At 39.1% G+C, this 19,573-nt stretch overlaps 1 protein-coding gene across 1 annotated transcript; it reads left to right on the forward strand.

Moving 5' to 3' along the window:
- The first annotated feature begins 223 nt into the window (after window positions 1–223).
- Window positions 224–14,085, forward strand: LOC118826417 (serine/arginine-rich splicing factor 11-like). The gene is made up of 12 exons (XM_036597381.1): window positions 224–528; window positions 2,075–2,208; window positions 5,056–5,165; window positions 5,743–5,811; window positions 5,948–5,997; window positions 6,190–6,311; window positions 7,936–8,023; window positions 9,366–9,485; window positions 11,342–11,431; window positions 12,125–12,202; window positions 12,315–12,489; window positions 13,218–14,085. The coding sequence occupies exons 1-12, from the start codon at window positions 407–409 to the stop codon at window positions 13,407–13,409; spliced, it is 1,350 nt and encodes a 449-aa protein (XP_036453274.1). The 5' UTR covers window positions 224–406; the 3' UTR covers window positions 13,410–14,085.
- Window positions 14,086–19,573: the final 5,488 nt, after the last annotated feature.

The following is a 19,573-nucleotide window of genomic DNA, read 5'->3' on the forward strand; positions in this document are numbered from 1 at the left end:
TGTTCTTTTGTTGTATTATTGTTATTTACTACTACCACTACTACTACCTCATTCATTCATTCATTCATTCATTCATTCATTTATTTATTTTTGCTCATTACTCATGTGTTTGTTTGTTACTTGTACCTATTGTATAACGGCGCTGTAAGTTTCTTTTAAAAGCCCTCTGTAACCGAGGTCTTTTATTTTACAAAGCCTGCAGCTCCGCTCGGCTCTTTGCGCCTTCTTTACGGAGTTTCCGCCATAAGCGGTAGACGGATGCGCTGCGGCCCGTCGTTCGGAGTCTGTGGTTTTGAGAGTGAAGAACAGAGAAAACGCTGCTCCCACATCTCCGGAGGCTGTTTCACGGCGGATATTAGAGCTCAGAGACCCTTTCAGGCGCTGGGTTTGTGAAGTCTGTCCGAAGATGAACTGCAGCACGAACGTCGTTCAGGTGACCAACGTGTCCCCGAGCACGACGTCCGAGCAGATGCGCACCCTGTTCGGCTTCCTCGGCACCATCGAGGAGCTCCGGCTCTTCCCTCCAGAGTGAGTGGCGAACCAGCGCTCCAGCTCCCTTTCTCCCTCTCTCTCCCTCTCTCTGAGCGCCCACCGCCCCGCCGGTGCTGCTCTGATTGAAAGTAGCGCTCCGTCCTCTGTTCGCTGGTGAAGGTTTATCTGTGGCTGCCGAGCAGAGAGAAGTAGGCCGCGCCGTTTTAGCCTAGCCTAGCCTAGCCTAGCCTAGTCTGGATGCTAACACTACCGAGATGACCAGAGCCATGTTTCCAGCTCGTGGTTTCTTTTTCCAGTTTAAACATTGGTTATGTAAAAAAAATAACCTTTAGCCCGACTTTGCAGACGAGGCTGAAGGTGGCTTCATATTCTTAGGTTTCTTGTTCGAATTTGCCCGTTCCACCTTAAATGGAGCAGCAGTTACATTCTGGCGCCTCAGGCGTTAAAACAACTGCTGCACCATTTAAGGTGGAACGGGCCAATTCGACCAAAGCTGAGTTCAGCTTCGTACTTTGAAGACACACAGTTGGTCTGTGGTGGTAACCGTTGCTAGCAGAAGTCAGATAGCTAAGATAGTTGATTTATTAAAATTAACTTAAAATTAAATGTGTAAAATGTGCAGCCGCGAAACTCAAAACAGTTTCGTTTTTATTTTTTATGCCGTCTGTTTTTGTTACACGAGCAGCAGCTCCGACCTCAGAGAGAGAGAGAGAGAGAGAGAGACTCTGCTGCTGTGCATATTAGTTACCATGGGACTGTTTTTGACTTGGTATCTCGAAATAATGACTTCTTTTCTCGAGATTTTGAGTTAAGACGGAATCCCGACGTACTGTGTCGACCCAACCGACGTAACGAGTCGTGTTGGGATTGTAAGTTGTTATATTAAGTAGTTGTTTCGAGAAATTAAGTCGACATTTTGAGAAAATTACGCTATTTCTAAGTCTATTACTAAGTCAGAATGAACAGTTACTTTGAGAAAATGTCATTATTTTAACGTAAGTCATTGATGTGAGAGAATAATTGTTTATTTTTTGAGAAAATAGATCATTTTGTTGTAAGTCAGTTTTTGAGAAGTCTTTATGTGGGCCTAATGAATCAAAATTTTGAGAAAATAAGTGACTATACATGATCTTGATCATTAGAGATCAGTCAATTTTTTTGGTAGAATTAGAGAAGGAGGAAAATCATGGCCATATACATTTTTCCCTGGCAGGAATGAGCTCCCATATAGCGGCATGATGGGAAGGGAAAAACTGAAATGAGTGGTTTTATGAAATTGTTACTGCACTTCCTTGTCATGAATCATGAATATGATCATGGAAATGCCTTGAAGATTCTTACTACACTGCAGAAACATGAATTAGTACATATGGTGACCAAAGCTCTGAGAAAACTGAGATGCGTTACTGTGGCCAGGTCAGTAATGGGGGCTCTTCCAGATGCTGTTAGTAACCAGTGTTAATGCACCTTCCTTTCATACTGCACTAATAAATCTCAAGGCACCAAAATTTAAGCGGTTTTATTGGCCAAAACTGAAATGAAACAAAAATGTGATGTAACTGTAACGCTCTTTTGTGTCCAGTGACTCGACCATGCCGGTGACGTCTCGTGTGTGCTTCGTGCGGTTCCAGGAGCAGGAGTCGGTGGGGGTGGCCCAGCACCTCACCAACACAGTGTTTGTGGACAGAGCTCTTATAGTTGTGCCCTATGCAGAAGGTTGGTAACTCAACGATATCTGCCTTTCACTTACCTACTGATGCAGAAACTGTTTATTTATTTATTTTTTTTCTTTTTTAATTAAAGTGTCTGTGACACAGGTCTTATACGCTGAATTGGATCAGTGGCTCTTATTGCTGAAAGCCAAACCTCTGTGTAGATAGCAGAGCACAGCTGTACTGCTTATGTACTGTGGTGCAGTTGGTGCTTGAAACAAAGCATTAACTTTAGCCCTGTGCACATTCCACTGGACAGCTGTTGAACAGAAGCTTGCACACTGACTTGTGCTCCAAAAGATACTTTAACATCTGGAACGTATGTTTTGATCCAAGTTGATCAAAGCTAGTCTTGCGTGAGATTGTTACCAGGCATGTAATACAGTGTTTTGAGTATCCTACAGTATTAGTAATTGAATTATGCTGGAATAAATGATTATGGAGTTTAAGAAGGGCACAGTGCTGCACTCCTGTATATCATTTATTTATTAAGCAAAACTAAAGCCTTTAGATCAGAGGAAACATATCTGCTATTGAAGATCACAGCTTTTTCTTGTTTTTTAAATAGAAAGTAGTAAACAAAGAGGGAGCTGATTTATAATGTTCCAAATATAGCATTTAATTGTTCTTTCATAACTGCAGATTTTATAATTTCATAATAGGTTTTTGATCAAGGTGGTAAAATGAAGGGAAAAAAGTCAGTGCAGTAGGTTTTTCTGGACCCTTTTGTTAATAGCATTACAAAAGATTTGTATCAAAAGTTAACTGGGTCAAAATTTCTGTATTCATAGGACTTGGAGCACCTTTCAGTCTGCAGACCTTATCGTTGTTTTCAGACCAGGTTAATGTTGTGCAATTTTTTTTTCCTCTATTTTTTTTTCTCTTTATAACGAAGACCCCAAAACAGGACTACACTGCACTGGGTCTTTTTTTGGTTTCTGTAATGTGTTCCTGCGGCATTTTTTTCCATCCTTTCCCAGTAGAATTTCAAACTGAAGATCAAGCTCACATGCAGAGGAGAGACTAGACTGTGAGTAAGGTTTCTAAGAGCGACCTCTCAGGCTAAATTAGAGTATTAGTGGTCTTTATTAGGGGCCTTAGAGTGAGGCAGATTAACAGCAGGAGGCAAATAAACGGTTTATTTTCACAAACTGATCATTTTCCTTTCCGACCAGTTCTTCCCCATGATAGACTGTCTCCTATTAAAATGTTCTCTTGTTGTTTGTTTGTGTGTGGTTTTTGTAGTGGAGAAGGCAAACGCAGAGCCCCCTCCCTGAAGGCTGAAAGTGGTCCTCTCCCTGCCAACAGGCGTCTGTAGGCAATTACAAAACGCCAGCCGCCACACCTTGCGCCCCCCCCTTCTTTCTTCCTCTCTCTTTCTTTACTGTCTCTTTTATTTCTGTATAGGTGTAATATGTTAATGTGCATAGTTTGCCAACATGCTACTATGCATAGTTACTCACTTAAGCATTGTAGATCTGCCAGCCTTTATGTTTGTGTTTAATCGATCAACATCTCAACACTTTACTGTAACTTGTCGCAAATGCTCAGAAGAGGTGTCACCATGTGGACTGATCCAGAAATGCACGTATGAAACATTATTTTTTCCCATTTTTATATGATAAATCTGCTCTTAAATGTACAATGGGATTGCATTCCCAGCATTAATTTTGTTTACTGACAAAAGGAAGCGCCTCAGAAAGATTAGAGTAATCACATGGGTTAACATTTGACATTTGCACTTATGTGGTTTGTGATTTGCTGGGTGGAATCCACATGATGTAAGAGACAGGTGTGATGTCCTCTCTTTAACAGTGGTCTCTTGTTTTGTTGTTGTGTTTTACAGTTCTTTTTCCCTGGCTCTGCCAGTCCTGTTTACCAGGCCCAGCCGAAAATACAGCCCTACAGTTTTGTCTCCTGCAGCCTTCTATCTCGTGTTCTTGTCTTAAATGCGTTGTTATTGTGTTCTCTTTGTCAACATTTGTTTTCAAACATGTTTATTAAGCATAATAATGGATGTTGGTGGAATTGTCAAGTTCCCCCCTCCCACAGAAAAAAAAAAACTCATGTTTTTAGGTCTTTTGTTGGGACTGAAGTATGACAGCTTCGATGTCATTTTAATTTCTAGGGGTATTTTCATATATATGTGTGTATATATATATATATCACTTGTTCAGCACTGGTTATATGTGCTGAGTTTAAGATATTGTTCCTGTGGGTCATCAGGTAAGGACAGTTCCCAGCAAAAGCCCAGAATTGGAGATGTGTAAGGGGAAAAATATAAAAAAAAAAAAAACATAGACATAGTTATAACCTGCTTTGTCACTATATTGATATTCTTTGTAAATCTGAAACTTATTATTGTTCATCGCCACAATCTCTTAAAGTGTTTTTGTGTTGTGTATCTCGATCTTTCTCTGTGTGCTTTTAGCGAAGCTGCCAACGTGAGTCGCTTGTTCATAAAACGTCTAAATGAAAAGTTGAAAGCACATCCCCCCCCGGAGAAGCCACTGTGCTCGCTCACGTTTGGTTCATGACTTAAATATCACACGTCCAGGTGATCACATCTTGGCAGTACCAACTGCAGTAGTGTGTTTTTTTTTTTTTTTTTTTTTTTTTTTAAATGACATTTCCCCAGTTTAGTTTCTCACACAGTGATAAGTGACTTGGACAACTTTTTTTGATGAAAAGATACCTATTAAGAGAAAAGAGACGCAGGTGGTAATGACATGGGGGCAAGTATAATTATTGCTTGAAGATCTGAATGTTCTGTGATGATGTTTCCCCTTTCTTGAGCATATCCTAGATTAGATTTCCCAGAGTTTTAATTCCAGCTTTTTTGATCCTAAAGGTGTGATTCCGGATGAGTCGAAGGCTTTGTCGCTGCTGGCGCCTGCCAATGCTGTCGCTGGGCTTCTTCCAGGAGGAGGGCTGCTACCAACACCCAACCCTCTAGCATCGGTAATGCTCATTTGATTTTGTGGTCTCAGTTTTCTTTGTATGCTTAAAAGAAAATTTAATTAAATGCTAATGTAGTTTATAAAAAATGAAAATACAAACATACATCATTTAGAAGATGAAAAATATTTATATCTTCAGTTTTGTCGAGAATGTCATTGGTTTCAGCGCCACTTCAAAAGTATTTTGCTGCATCTCGCAGCAACAGTGCTGGTACCACTGTCTGTTCCTGCACATGCGCAGAAATCCGATAGAAATCAGAGTAAGAGTTTACATGCACTGAGAAATCTGATTACGGAGCTAAAATCTAGCCTCTTTATTGGATTTCTTAATCAGATTTCTAAATCGGAGTATGGTGTTCACATGACCATTTGAGTAATCGGATAACTGCAGAAATCAGATTATGATGGGATTATTGAGTGCATGTGAACGCACTCATTGTCAGCGGTGTCATTGGTTGAAAGTTCTGAGTCAAACAAAATGAAGTGTCTTTAGTTTGGACTTAAAGGTGGCTGGATTTGAATTGAAACTCTTGTCATGAATACAGTCTTAAAAACCAACCTTTTTGCTTCCTTTTCAGATGGGAGGTGTTCCTCTGGGTGCTCTTGGCGGTCCTGCCATGTTACCAGGAGCTGGCATGAATCCCCAGGTGAGTGCTCATGATTATTTCACTTGGGTGGTCACTGATCCCATTAATGTAGATTGTGGACATCGTTATTGGCCACTTCATTCTATCTCAGTTTGTGCTTTATCATGTGGTGATTAGGTTTTTGTGTCCTTCACAGGCTCTTTCAGCTGAGCAGCTTCTGAAGTTAATGTCCTCAGTGGATCCCAAGTGAGTTTTTGCTTTTACTGAGTCATCTATTTGCACAGGCCCTATGGGTGCTCTGAAAGGGAAAAATTAATGTCCAGTAATGACCTCATTCATGCTACTTTCCTCATGTCTTTGGGCCTTTCTCATTTTACCAGCATATAATTTTCCTCAGAATCTGAAGTGAAACTGTTCTTCTTTCCTCCACTCCTGCAGAATGAATCCGATGGCTGCCAGTATGGGTCTGAAGGCAGACGCTTCCAGCAAAGAGATTGAGGAAGCTATGAAGAGAGTCCGAGAGGCCCAGTCTCTGATCTCTGCTGCTATTGAGCCTGGCAGTGAGTAGGAAGCTCAATTCAAAACAGTTCCTGAATCTACCCTTACAATGGCATTCGTTCATAAGCTATGTTTACATGCACCTAGGATCATAGTATAAGAAACTGGACTGAGCCAGCGCCATTAAGAGTTTTAATGGTCTGGTCCTTTCATGGATAGATTGACCTGCATGCTAGTGTAGTCTGACCTTGATACTGGAATTTGGCTCCTTCGGGACTGAAAACTTGCAGTACAGTTTTCCAATGTTTTTTAAAAAAAAAGAAAACTCCATGAGAGCGTTTACATTAGCAAGTCTATCTCAGGTACTCTGGCCATCATGGTTATTTAAGTGTCTGTATCACGCAAACAGGTGAAGTTTCAAAACACAGCATTTATTCCCCAGTCCATATAGCGCATATATGAAAATTCAGTAAAAACATTTTTAAAAAAGCAACAAGATTGTTGTTTTTGTGATGTCATGAAAAAAAAGAACACACATACAATAATTTGCCTATTTAGCCTACAGCTGTTTAGCCCAAAGTGGGATTGTTTAGCTCTGGACTGCTTTTTGAACGAGGCACAATACAGGGCAGAACAGAACAGAGGTCATTTACAAATATCAGTCTTATCAGTGGGAACTTGGTCATTTAAAAAGACTTAAATTGTCACAAGCTGACCTCAGGGAAAGATAAAATGTAAGAAAAAGATATGAGCTCTTAAACTGTGCTAAGCTTTGGTCAGCTGTGAGCATAGTGATGGTCAAACTGTGCTATTTACATGGTGTCTTTTCTAGACTAGCAGTTGCTAATGTTGCTCCATTTGTCTCATGTTGGTGTGTGAGGCTGTGTGTTGTTAAGGTTTTTTTCCATTTTTTGCCTGATGCTATTGGGAATAGGAATGAATTGCCAGTAAGAACAAAAACTTTATACAGCAGAGATCCTGCCTAAAGAGCTGATTCCTGCTTGCTAAAAGCGAATGTAATGTTTTAGTGCTGTGTAGGTATGGCTGGGCAGTATGACGATAATTGATCATTATTATGATATATTATGGCACAGTATGCTTTTCTGTGCATATCATGGGTATAGTCAGTACTTAAAGAACACTGACCAACTACATGATTCGTTACAAAGTGGGCATATCTGATTAGATTTAGTGCATTGCATTTTATAAATTAACAAATCATAATAGTTGTAGATTTTTTAATAGTAGTGTTTTTATAAAATGCAGGTTCTAAAAACTAAATATTGCGATGCATATCATGAAAATGTCTTAAAGTATCGTGATTTAATATTTTTACCATATCGCCCACCCCTGTATGTAGGTAAATACCTGTAAATCATTGCCTGTGGAAGACAATAAGATTACAACTGATGGACATATTATTGCTGTCAGACCAAAACATTTCCATTTTTGTCCTCATTTTTTGGCATAATTTGAAAAAGCCAGCTACTATTGCGAATGTGTTTAAAATTCATGACAAATGCACCAATGGAAATGGTCAAAAATGACACGGAACAAAATCCGAATTTAAAAAAAAGTTTTTTTCCTTCTTTAAAGTTCCTTTTATAGAAATACGGGGTTTTGTTTCAACAGTAATGAAATATGGCTTAGATTATGAAAGTATGTTAACACTGTGTTTTATTTCAGATAAAAAAGACAGCAAACGCAAGTATTCCCGCTCCAGATCCAGGTCCAGATCCAGACGGAGGAGATCACGTTCCCGCTCTCGACACAGGTACACACTTACTGTAATGTGTAAAGCTTGTGGGGTGTGCGCAAGAGTGCCATTCCATGTATAGTTTTTTCTGTGTTCATGATCAAAACTGTAAAACAGTTCTATAAAACTAAGAGCCCATTTACACTTTTGCCATTTCGTACGTCTAAAATTCTGATACAGTCCAGATACCCAGATCTACCCACATCATTTAGGCCTGGCTGTGTGAGTGTGTCTCTTGCAGACGGATACAAGTCCGATTTGCATCAGTGCTGCTTTTCCCACACTACATGCAAATCCAAGGAAGTGTCCTCTGTAATGTCGTGAGATGACACTGGAAGTTTGTCTTATGCAGTTATTTGTTTTATAAAAGCTAAAGGGAAGAACTAGCGCTAGTTTTTGACTTAATGTACAAGGCGATGCATTTTTTTTTTTGGTCATGATCGGTTTCACTGATTAAAGGGCTCAGTGGGTCAGAGGAGTTGAAATTGATTGGAGAGGATGGTTATAGGAACTCTGAAGCTAGATGCAGCAAAAAGCCCTTTAATTTCATATGCATTAATTTAAGGATTTAATTGTCTCAAGAACCTGTTTGAGACAAATAAACCCTTTAATTTCATGTGCAATTATGCAGTAAATTGTTTTATTTGTCTCAAACAGGTTTTTCAGAAATCCTGGATTTTGTAATCACTGAAAGTAACTGATTGCATATGCAGGTTTAAGAAACTGCTACATGTACATTTGTCACAGCTGCGTTTCCCAGTGTGTTACAAACCATCTCCTGAAGTGGTCTGTCTGAGTGATGGGAGTCCATCTCTTATGAATCTTTGATACATTCAAACTTTGCTTTTTCACAATCCAGATGGCTGTTCGATCAGGCCACAACAAGTGAAGTCGCTAAGTGTAACTAGGCTCCAAGTGTATTCATAAGACCTCTTTTTGTTCTTTGCATCCTAATGAATTCAGTTGCATGAGTGGTACAATGCCAGTACTGATTTTGAAACCTTAAAAACTGGCTGATGTGGGTGCAACGTTTAGTTTTTTCCCCCCTTTTAAAAGCTACTAGAAATGTCCCTCAGAAATATTACTTACAGGGTGCATTGTGCAAAATTAGACTGCTTAAAATAAAAGAATTGTAATTGTAGTTTAGTATAGATTCTAGTACAGTTCTTGGCTTGCTGCTTGTTAATCTTATGGTGATAATAGGATACGTCATGTGGCAGTTTGCTTTGCAGTTTATGATAGTATTTTCTGCCGGTATCAGCCCGATAGTGATACTAGGTACTGGATCGATAACCTCATCAATGAGCAGATGGAATTTGGTCCCAGAGTTGCATCTTTTTTCTTGGTGTTTATTCCCTAGGAGGTCCACCAGCAGGTCCCGGAGGCGCTCTCGTTCCAGGAGCCGCAAGCGCTCCAGAAGCCCCAGGAGGAGGAGGTCTCGCTCCAGAGACAGGAACCGACGCTCCACCAGCAGATCCAGGTTAGTGACTCATAAACATATGCCCAGCTGTTAGGGCCTGTTTTGTGAACTGCATTGTTAAAAATAAAGGTGACACAAGCTTTGAGCGTCGCCAGGTGGTGCCCAGTCTAATCTGCAAAGGGCCAGTGTGACTACAGGTTTTCATTTCAAACAAACAGGAGCAAACCTGAGTTCACTTGTTTTGTTAGTTGCTCTCAGTCTTCAAACAGCTGATCATGTGAGCTCCTGCGTGATTGAAATGAAAACCTGCAGCCACACCGGTCTTTTGCGGATAAGATTGGACACCCCTGACATAGGTGAACCACTTTTGTTTGGAAGAGAAATGTGTGACTGAACTTTTAACGGTTTGAAGAACCTTCACAGTTCAAGGATTTTTTTCTAGAAGTGGACGTTCCTTAAACTTTAAAAAGGTTCTTCACACTCGCACCTCCTGTACAAAGATGGTTCTCTGAAAACCATCTACTTAAAGGCTTTTTAGGGAACCAGAAGTGGTTTTTCCATGGGATTGTGTAAAGGGGAAAAACCCTTTTGGCACTTCCCCCGTTGTACTTACAGAAAATTTAATCACCATGCTCTGCAAGCTAGTAATCTACTGTATATTTCTATTTAGTATCATTGCTGCTTGTTTTTTTGTTTCCCTTGTCATGTAATATAACGATGCATCTTGTTTGTCTTTAGTTTCTCTGAATATTATGCAGCCACTTTGCTTTATAAGAACTTCATTTTTAGCTGTTCGTTCTAATAAGGTGTACTAATCTATAAAAGGGTATTGGCTCATCAACCTCTGTCATGATTTCTTTATTCTTAACGGGAAATGAGTCACTTTAGATGAGAGTGGAAACAGCAGAAATGTAAAGGTCATCCATATTATGCCAACCCTAACTCAGTTCTAATGTGACGGCAGCTTGGCTGGTGAAAGCAGGCTTATTAGTCCAAAGAACTGTTCTTACTGTGGTTGCCGGACAGCGTGTCAGGCAATTTGAGTGAACCAAGTGCTTAAATGTCAAACTGAACAGCTCTATTTTGGGGTTTGCATTGTGTGAAGTTTGTGTGCGTCAAAAGGAAATGGTTTAAGTAGCCTGACAGAAATATACACTTCTCTGTGAATGTGATTATGCAGCCATGCTGTTTCCGTCTTCGTACCAAGCTGCAGCCGCATAAGCTGAAGCACATTATCAGGGGTGCACAATGATATCAGAATTATTTTGGGATTAGCAGATAATCTCTAATTTTTTTTTAAATTGGCATTGGACTGATATTTCAAACTAATATTTGATGACTCTCTTATCGAGTTCTGAGACAGCAGATTGTTTAGATGCTGCTGGGTTACTTTGCTGAAATATCTGCATTTTATAAATTTTACTCCATTTTCAGTCTCACAGAAATAAGTGTGGTATTTTACAATTGTTTGTATCAGTAGCAGCAGATACGTACTCGGAAAGAAATATTGGATTTTGGGATTTGTTCACATCTCATATCAGTGCATCCCTAATAATTGTAACTTCACTAGTGTGGCAGTCTAAGAGACGTTAACCTCTCTCTCTCTCTCTCTCTCTCTCTCTCTCTCTCTCTCTCTCTCTCTCTCTCTCTCTCTCATATGAATTTCCATTACTAACTGAAACATATGTTCTGCCCTGATTGGCTTATAGAGTGTTTAGCTGATTTGCATGGGCCATGCCTGAGGTCTGGCTGTTGTTCACCAGAATAAATGTGGCATGCACAATGGAAATGAACCCATTGGCGTCATGGCTACCATTCAACCGTGCTTACAAGCTGTTACTTGGAATAGAAGGAGACGTCAGGTACAGGGAGCACAACAAAGGGCCTCCATGAAGGTGCTTCTGTTTTATTCTCAGGGATAGAAAGAAAGAGGAAAAAGACAAGAAACGCTCTAAAACGCCTCCAAAGAGCTACAGCACCGCCAGGAGATCTAGAAGCACGAGCCGGTAAATGTTTTTAACCTCAACCATCTTTTCCATGCTCCAGCTGGAAGACTCATGCTTAGTTGTAGTATCATGCAGACATAGACTTAACCTGAAACCAAACCCATCCATCCATCCATCCACCTTCATTTTGTGTAAATGCATGAGTAGATTTAACTTTGCATGTAACTGCTTGTGTGTTAAAGTGACCAGCTGGTGTTAGTGATTGCTGCTGCTGTTTAATTGATCTTTTAAATGTTTGAATTGCTTACTGAACAGTTTGGGTAAAAGACAAATTCTACTAGAACAGCTTTGAGTTTTTCTTCTAGACAGTACAGTCTTTATATACAGAACACTAGCATTAATAGTTTGTCTTAGTTATTTACTTCATTTAGGTTTTACTTGCTTTTTATTCCACTTTGCAAAAAAACTTGGTTGTTTGGAAAAGGGGAAAGTTATCTGTAGGTTGCTTGCAGTATTCAGAAAGACTTAAGATTTGTATGTTGACTTTCAAATTAGCCTCAAACCTCCACCTTATTAAGCATCCTCACTTAAAATGGCTATTTTAATGTAATAGCAGCTGTGAATTCTACTTAAATGATGTGTCAGTTTTTTTGAGCTTGAATTTCTGCTGTATTTCATTTCACTGTCTATTCATACTGTTGTCAGTTTATATTTTATTCATGTTTGTTCTCCTTTTTCCTTTTTTTATTGCAGGCGGCGCAGAAGGAGTGTTAGCCGATCTCCCCGAAGATCTCCAAAGAGGAGAGCGTCCAGGTCCCCGTCACCAAGAAAGTAGGTTTTACATAAGATGCGAGAGATGAGGGAAATGTATGCTTGAGTTGAAGTAACTGTAGATGCTGCTGATGTTGCTAGATATTCATGGATGTACTAAAAATTCTTACAGACACAAGAAGGAAAAAAAGAGGGATCGCGAGAGGGAGAAGGATCGAGAGCGCGACCGGGAGAGGAGATCGGAGAGAGAACGCTCTTCCAGCAAAAAGAAAAAGAGCAAAGACAAGGACAGGGAGAGAGAAAGAGAGAGAGAGAGGACGTCTGACAGTGAGAAGCGAGATGTGAAGGTATTATCAAAAATGAAGGTTATTTAAAAAAAAATTCCAGACACTGAATAAAGAGGGGCTCATAGAAATTATTTATGAATTTAAGTGAATTATAGTTGTTGGTTATAGTGAAATTCATTTAGTGCATGTATTGACTTGCATTAGTTGTGCAGTGTGCTGAGTATTGAAGAGCAAAACAAATGTATGGGGCTATCCTAACAGCTGGTTATGCTTGTAAAGTGTAATGAAAACACTCAAACTAAATAAATCTACAGCCTCCATTTAATAAGCTCCTTAATCTGAGCTGGGTATTGAAATTTAGTACCATTATGGTACTGATTTGAATTGCTTCTGTGCTTCAGATTTGTTTGTGAAAATTGTTTTAATTTCCGAATTTCAGTACCTAAGCAAGTCTGGTCTTCGCATCTGTCGGTAGGCATTCATGTCCCAAAATATGTGCTGCTGCTTGCTTGTCTGAAATAAATTTTATAGGCATAAATCTCATGGATGCTTCTTGAATAAGCTGCAGCCTTAGTAAATAAACCCATTTCAGCACTTCACTCATTTCTGGTTTAATCCACGCCCATTTTCAGTTTGTAGTTTAAAAGGTAAAGGAATTTAAATGTGAGGGGGAAAAAGTATCGTTCAGTAATCGGTACAAAAATCAAGGTGTTGGTATCAAAATTGAACAATGTGGCTGTTCTTAATGAACGCATGTTCTGGTGATGTAACTTCCGCTCTGTTTGCAGGTGACCCGAGACTACGATGAAGAAGAACAGGGCTACGACAGTGAGAAGGAGCGGGAGATGAAAGATTCAGAAGATTCCGGCTCTTCTCCTGCCCGTTACGTGGATGACGGTGAGGGCAAACACAGCCCAAAGCAGTCCAAGCAAAACGGTGATGACCACCATGAAGAACAAGACATGGAAGTTAGCGATTGAGGCCCTGTAACAGAATGAACTTTGAGTTGAATGAGGAAAGTTGCGATTACTTTTGTCGGCTATGTATCTTCTTTATTAACCTCACAGTTTAACGTTACTCTTCGACCCTCCCTTCTTACCCTCGTGCTGATTTAGAGTGACTGGACTGGGTTAACTAGTAATAATTATTGGAACACAGGATAGAGGCTGCATTTCCTTCCTTCTGTTGTCACATGTATTTGCCTTACAAAAGGGAAGGAAACAGAAGCATTCAGTTTAACTGCTGACCGGTCAGACAGCGCTCGGTATGTGCATCTTTTCTGTCATCTCTCCTCGCCAGTACTTTTTCTTTTAAGTGTTCGAGTGACTGTCAAACAAAATGAGTTGCTTTTTTTGTCTGGTTCAGTTTTTTTCACCCTCACTCATAAAACTATGCCTGAGGTAACAGGACATGGTGTTGGTGTCCAGGAAAGTGTATTGTTTTGTGTTGGAAAACATTCTTGCCCCAGTTTATCTGTTTTGATACCGATTTGGAACATTTGTCATTTTAAATAGTGGGTTCATGATGTATGTGTATGATTAGTGCTTTATATCCTTAGGCATCATTCAGTAGTTGGTCATTCAGGAGTTCAAAAGTGTCAAGTGAAATTTTTATACTGTAAATAAACTCACTTGAGTGGGAAAAGGTGTTGCCTGAGCCCTTTTGTGTAACAGTTTTTTGTCTGGCTGCGCAAAAGAAGCAAGGCAGTCATGAATGTGTGAGTCAGTTTGTTTATTTTTCAGAATAGCAGGGGTCTTAAAGGGGAAAGGTAAACAGTCATTCAGAGTGGTTTGATACAAATTGTTCACTGTAGAAAAGCTTACAGTCTAGGATTTTTAAAAACATTGGTGCCAATGGGGAGCCGGGAGTCATAAAACACAAATGTAGCCGTTTTATTTTCTATCCAAAACAACCAGTGAATCTACATGTCTTCTGAGATTTTCTATGTAATGTTGATACCGGCAAAATACTAGTAAATCTGGAAAAATAAGTTTTTTTGGGGGGACTATTTAGCCTTAGAACACCCTGCATGTACCCCTCCACTACAAATAGATTTTAGTAAAAGAACATTCTAGGCCTAAACCTTTGAAACTTTTAGAGGCATTAAACTCAAAAGTCTGATTGCTATTTCCACCACTGTGAACAATTCTGACTTGAGAGTTTCTGTACAACGGAGCATTTCTCACGCCACTCTAAATGACCGTTTATATCTTAAGATTAAGTGACACTTGCCCGGTGGGGTGGGCAGCCCTATACGCAGTGCCCAGTGAGCAGTTGGGGCTTAGGTGCCTTGCTCAAGGGCGCTTCAGTCCTGTACTGTCAGCTCGGGGGATCGAAGCTGGTGACCGTCACAAGGCTGGTTTTCTAACCTCCCAGCCCATGACTGCCCCACACTTTAACACTGATTATTCCTCAGTTTTAAAATATTAGTGGAATTGCCTTTAAATCTCACTTTACCTCACTTCTATTTAATTATCTTTTTTAAGAGAGGATTCAGTGCATCATGAAATCTCAGGTTTTTATTTAGTCTCATCAGTGAATTCACTATTTAGGCACTAGTGTACTGTAGACAGAAACACAGTTATTTCTCTGGGTTTTTATATTTAAAAATAGCCTGAAGATTTGTTTTTGGCCAAAAGTACATGAGCACTTTACTGAGTATGACGTGACCAGGCTGCACCACTTATGCAACTTGTGCTGTATGTCTAACCTGCTCCTGAGCCGGCTAAGTTCATAAACACCTCTTGGACTAATCATAGCGAGCTTTCCACCAATCAGGGACTGAAGGAGGTGGACCGCTCCGGTCACTTTTTTGTCTTCATGTTTGTGGTGTCAATCGTGAATAATATTGCTTTTTAGCAGAGGAAACAAATCATACTGCACAGATATGAAGAACATAAAGCAATTATTACTCCAATAAGCACTAACATGCAGGCAGTGGGCACAGACTGACTGTTGAACCCAGGCAGCCTTAAACCATTATATGTAGTTTCATGCTGTGAGGTTGCATTAAAGGGGAATTTCACTAGTTTTTCAAACGTTCTGCATAATTCAGTCATTGAAGTGTCACCAGTCATTCGGGGAGGTTTAATGTGAAACGATTAATTTCTAAAGCAACAGACTCAGATTTCTTTACAGTGGTGGTGACAGGAACCAGGTTTGTGATGTTTACATTTTTTTTATTTGCTCTCCAAAACAACCAGTGAACCTACATGTGTCTTCTGAGTTTTTATATGTAATGTTGATAAAATACTGATAAATCTGGGGAAAAAAAAGTTTTCTTTGGGGACTATTTTACCTTGCAATGCCCTGCATGTACCTTTCCACCATGAACAGTTTTAAAAATACATGTTTTAGGTCAAAACCAGCTCTCAGAACTAGCAAAAAACAGAGTTTGATGCATCAGGCAGCGTATTCGTTACCACCGTTTTCTATGAGGGAGCTTTTAGAAGCGTTCAACTCTTCAGACGTCTGGTTCCTATCACCACCACCGTGGTGTCAACAATTCTGACTGGGTAAGTTTCTCTAGAATGATGTGTTTCACATCAAACCACTCTTTGTTTACATCAATTTATGCAGATGTTTTGAATGAACAGTAGAATTTCACTTTCAGAATAAAGTGAGATGCACCAGGAACTTCTGTTTGTATTGTGAAGTGAACTTGTACCGTTTCAATATAATAAGAAACAACAACGAATCAAACTGAACTGTTACATTTATTTCTGTATGGTGTACAGTAGAAACTCCAGCCTGTTCCTATCCATCTTCCATCACACCAGAGCCACATAATCCAAGTTCTGCAACAACTCGGGTGTGTGAGGAAAAGAAATAGACTGGATTGAGAATTTCTGCTTGATAGGAAAATACTGTGTGGCTTACATGCCAACTGTACAGTCTGCAATATGTTTTTGTCTTTACATCATTTTTACGTGGGTAGTTTCCATGGTGCAAAACACAGAACAGAGCAAAAAAGAAATGAATACTGCTGAGCAGTGATGCTAATGTAAATGCTTTATGAATATTCACAAGACAATGACACACAGAGTGACAACTTTGCCACATTATATTTATATAAAAATACAGAGGGATGTTACCATCGTGAGCTGTAGTGCTGGTACAGTTTCTATACTTCAGCTACAGGATCTTCTCAGGCTATAAAAACACCCCACAAACGCTACATTTAGTTCTTAGTGCAGCATGTGAATGAGTTATTATATAAAGTATACAGAAAAGGAAAATGGTGAAGGCATCAGCTCGTCCTTCAGACACTATAAAGCATAAAAGTTTGATCTAGTATTGAAGGGGAATCCCACTGATTTTTCAAAATTTCTGCATAAGTTAGTGGTTAAGATGTAAACAAAGTCATTCAGAGTGATTTGATTTGAAATTGCTCATTACAGAGAAACTTACTCAAATTTCTTTACAGTGGTGGTGACAGGAACCCTGGGTCGCAAAGTCTATATGGCCATTTTATTTACTTTCCAAAACCACCACCATGTGTCTTATAGGTAATGTTGATAATTAGTTAAATGTGGTTTTAGGCCAAAATGTTCTCTCAAAACTATCATAAAACAATGTCTGAGACGTCAGGCGGCGTATTCATAATCATTTCTTGTAGTAACTTTCTGTGAAGGAGCTTTTAGAGGCATTAAACTCTTCAGACGTCCGGTTCCTATCACCACCACTGCCTAAGATCCTCTAGAACCGAGCATCTCCCATCAAACCACTCTGAATGACAATTATTTAATTATGTAGAGATTTTGAAAAATGGCTGGAATTCCACTTTATTAAGGAGGCCATCATTTGTGGAGCAAGTCTTTTCAGATCAGTGCAGGTTCAGCAAGTGGTATTCTAAATGTTTGTCAAAACACTTTTGAGCATAACTCCTCACAGTATATTCATTAAGTCTGTTGTCATTGAACAGTAACATGGTCTTTACACGAGTGTGAGAGAAATTAATTGAGCATCTGAATGCCTCTGTAGTACGACTATGTGTAAGATACATATTCCAGAAAATCATAATTTGAGAAAACAGAAACAAGACCAACCCTAAAAATATAGGTTAAAAAAAACCCCCAAAAGCAAGACTTTTACTTTGATATGTCTGAATGCCCTCGACTTTTTTTTTGCTGACATGTTCAACAGCCTGTTTTACTAGTTCAGTAGCTCAATAGCTTTTTTATGAGACTCTATTCAAATACAGTGATGCCAATCAGTGCATAGATCCACAAACTCAGTGCGCCTTCACTAATACCTGACAGTACCTTGTTCATTAGTACCTCATTCGTTTTGGTTATTGCTTTCTGAAGGAGTATTTCAGTAGGGGAGAAGCTGAAGGAGTGAAGCTTAAAGGAGCCCAGGACACTATAAAGAATAAAGGGGTAACTGTATAATTGTTGGGTAGCGATCAGGTCTGTGGGACATTTCTTTGATGCATTTTTGAATTACATGTATATTTTGAATTGTTATCTTAACACATGAGTATAACTTAACAAATAACATGACACACCTTGAATACCTTTACACTATTTTGCAATAAATGCTTATTTGTCACAGTTCTTTCCTGACGATAAAGGAAAAACTACAAAAAAGAATTTGTTTTTAAGGTCACTGTTCATTTTTTGGCAAAACAGAAGGCAGACAAAGGTATCGTTTCTGCAAGATGCCATCGTGTTATTTAGTTCAGTGCAGCAGTGGTCACCAGTTCTGCTCCTGGACATCTTATCTTCCTGCTGAATTGAGCCCTGGCCCAAATCCACCGAATCTAATATGTGTTCAGTTTGGGTTGGAAGTGAATTCTTTAGAAAGGTAGGTCTCCAGGAGCAGCGTTGATGACCACTGGTGTACAGGTCAAGGAGCGAGTGGGGGCGAGAGCTGTGCAGTGGCACTACCAACAAAGGAGGCCTTAAAGTTTGAGAACTGCTATTGTGTGATCATTGATTTATAATAATCAGAAAAAATAAATAACTAAAAATATTATATATATATATATATATATATATATATATATATATATGTATATATGTATATATGTGTATATATATATATATATATATATATATATATATATACATACACACACACACACATTGAGATTCACGAAAGCTTTCTTAAGAAAAAAACTTGTGAAGGTTCTTCCCTTATTGACCAGGGTATATTTTGGTTTTTCCATCTGAATTTATATGACCAAATCGTGAGGCAAATTATTCAGTAACTGCATGAAATAACAATTTTTTATTTCATTTATTTTTTTGTAGCTCCCCTCAAATTAACATAAAGTGTTTTATGATCATACACATACTGCTATATGCTTACAATTTACTGCTGAAAGCCAAAAAATCTTAGATGCTCTTTGTATTATTTTATAAAAAATAATTTTTACAGAGCAGATCACTGAAGAGACGCCATCTGTTTATAGTTTATAGCCCAGATTTGTGGAAAAATGGGTCGACTTTCAGTAGAAAAAAAAAAGTGAGTTCAGCTTCTTTTATTATAAGGGTTTAAAATTACATCACCCATCTATTTGACTGGAAAGAAGACAGTTACAGCTCTCATGACACCCACCTTTTGAATGTAGCTTATGAAATCTGAAAGTTATGAAGAATATGACGAAGTGCGTTTTGGAACCACCGGTGGTCTCAAGGAGTTGAAAAGGTTAAGACAAACACTAAAAAGTTCGTAAGAGTTTTCTTATATGCAATTCTCGAGTTAATTATCTTGTGATCTCAAGATCAAGTTGTTATCTTGAGATAACAAGTTAATTGTTTTGTGATCTCAAGATAACAATCCAGAAAATTATAGCAACATCTTATGGCCTCTCCAGACTTCCGTAAATCTTTTGTATATTATTTGCAGTATAATAAGTGTATCAGAGAAATATCCCATGGACAATAAAACGTAGCCACACTTACAGAACGACTCTAAGGTGATTTCGGCTCCTGAACTGTTAGTACTTATTTGTTAGAATTGATGATTAGCATTTTAAACAGCAGCGTTGTTTCCTAGTAATCCTGACCAAAAACACGCAGCAGCAGCATCAGATGAAGGAACTACAAAAGAGCTGATCCTGAAGAACTTTACTGCTTCACACACACAATATGCTCGTACCTCTGCGAGTACTGAGTGTTTTCTATGGCTGGTGAGT

Source organism: Colossoma macropomum, unplaced genomic scaffold (genome assembly GCF_904425465.1).
Source record: "Colossoma macropomum unplaced genomic scaffold, Colossoma_macropomum, whole genome shotgun sequence".
Classification (NCBI taxonomy): Eukaryota; Metazoa; Chordata; class Actinopteri; order Characiformes; family Serrasalmidae; genus Colossoma; species Colossoma macropomum.

Bases quoted from the DNA above. Each gene is read 5' to 3' on its own strand.
- LOC118826417 (XM_036597381.1), top strand. From the start codon at position 407: ATGAACTGCAGCACGAACGTCGTTCAGGTGACCAACGTGTCCCCGAGC. The intron at 12,203-12,314 runs GTAGGTTTTACA...AAATTCTTACAG, and splicing joins AGGTCCCCGTCACCAAGAAA to ACACAAGAAGGAAAAAAAGA. The intron at 12,490-13,217 runs GTATTATCAAAA...CTCTGTTTGCAG, and splicing joins GTGAGAAGCGAGATGTGAAG to GTGACCCGAGACTACGATGA.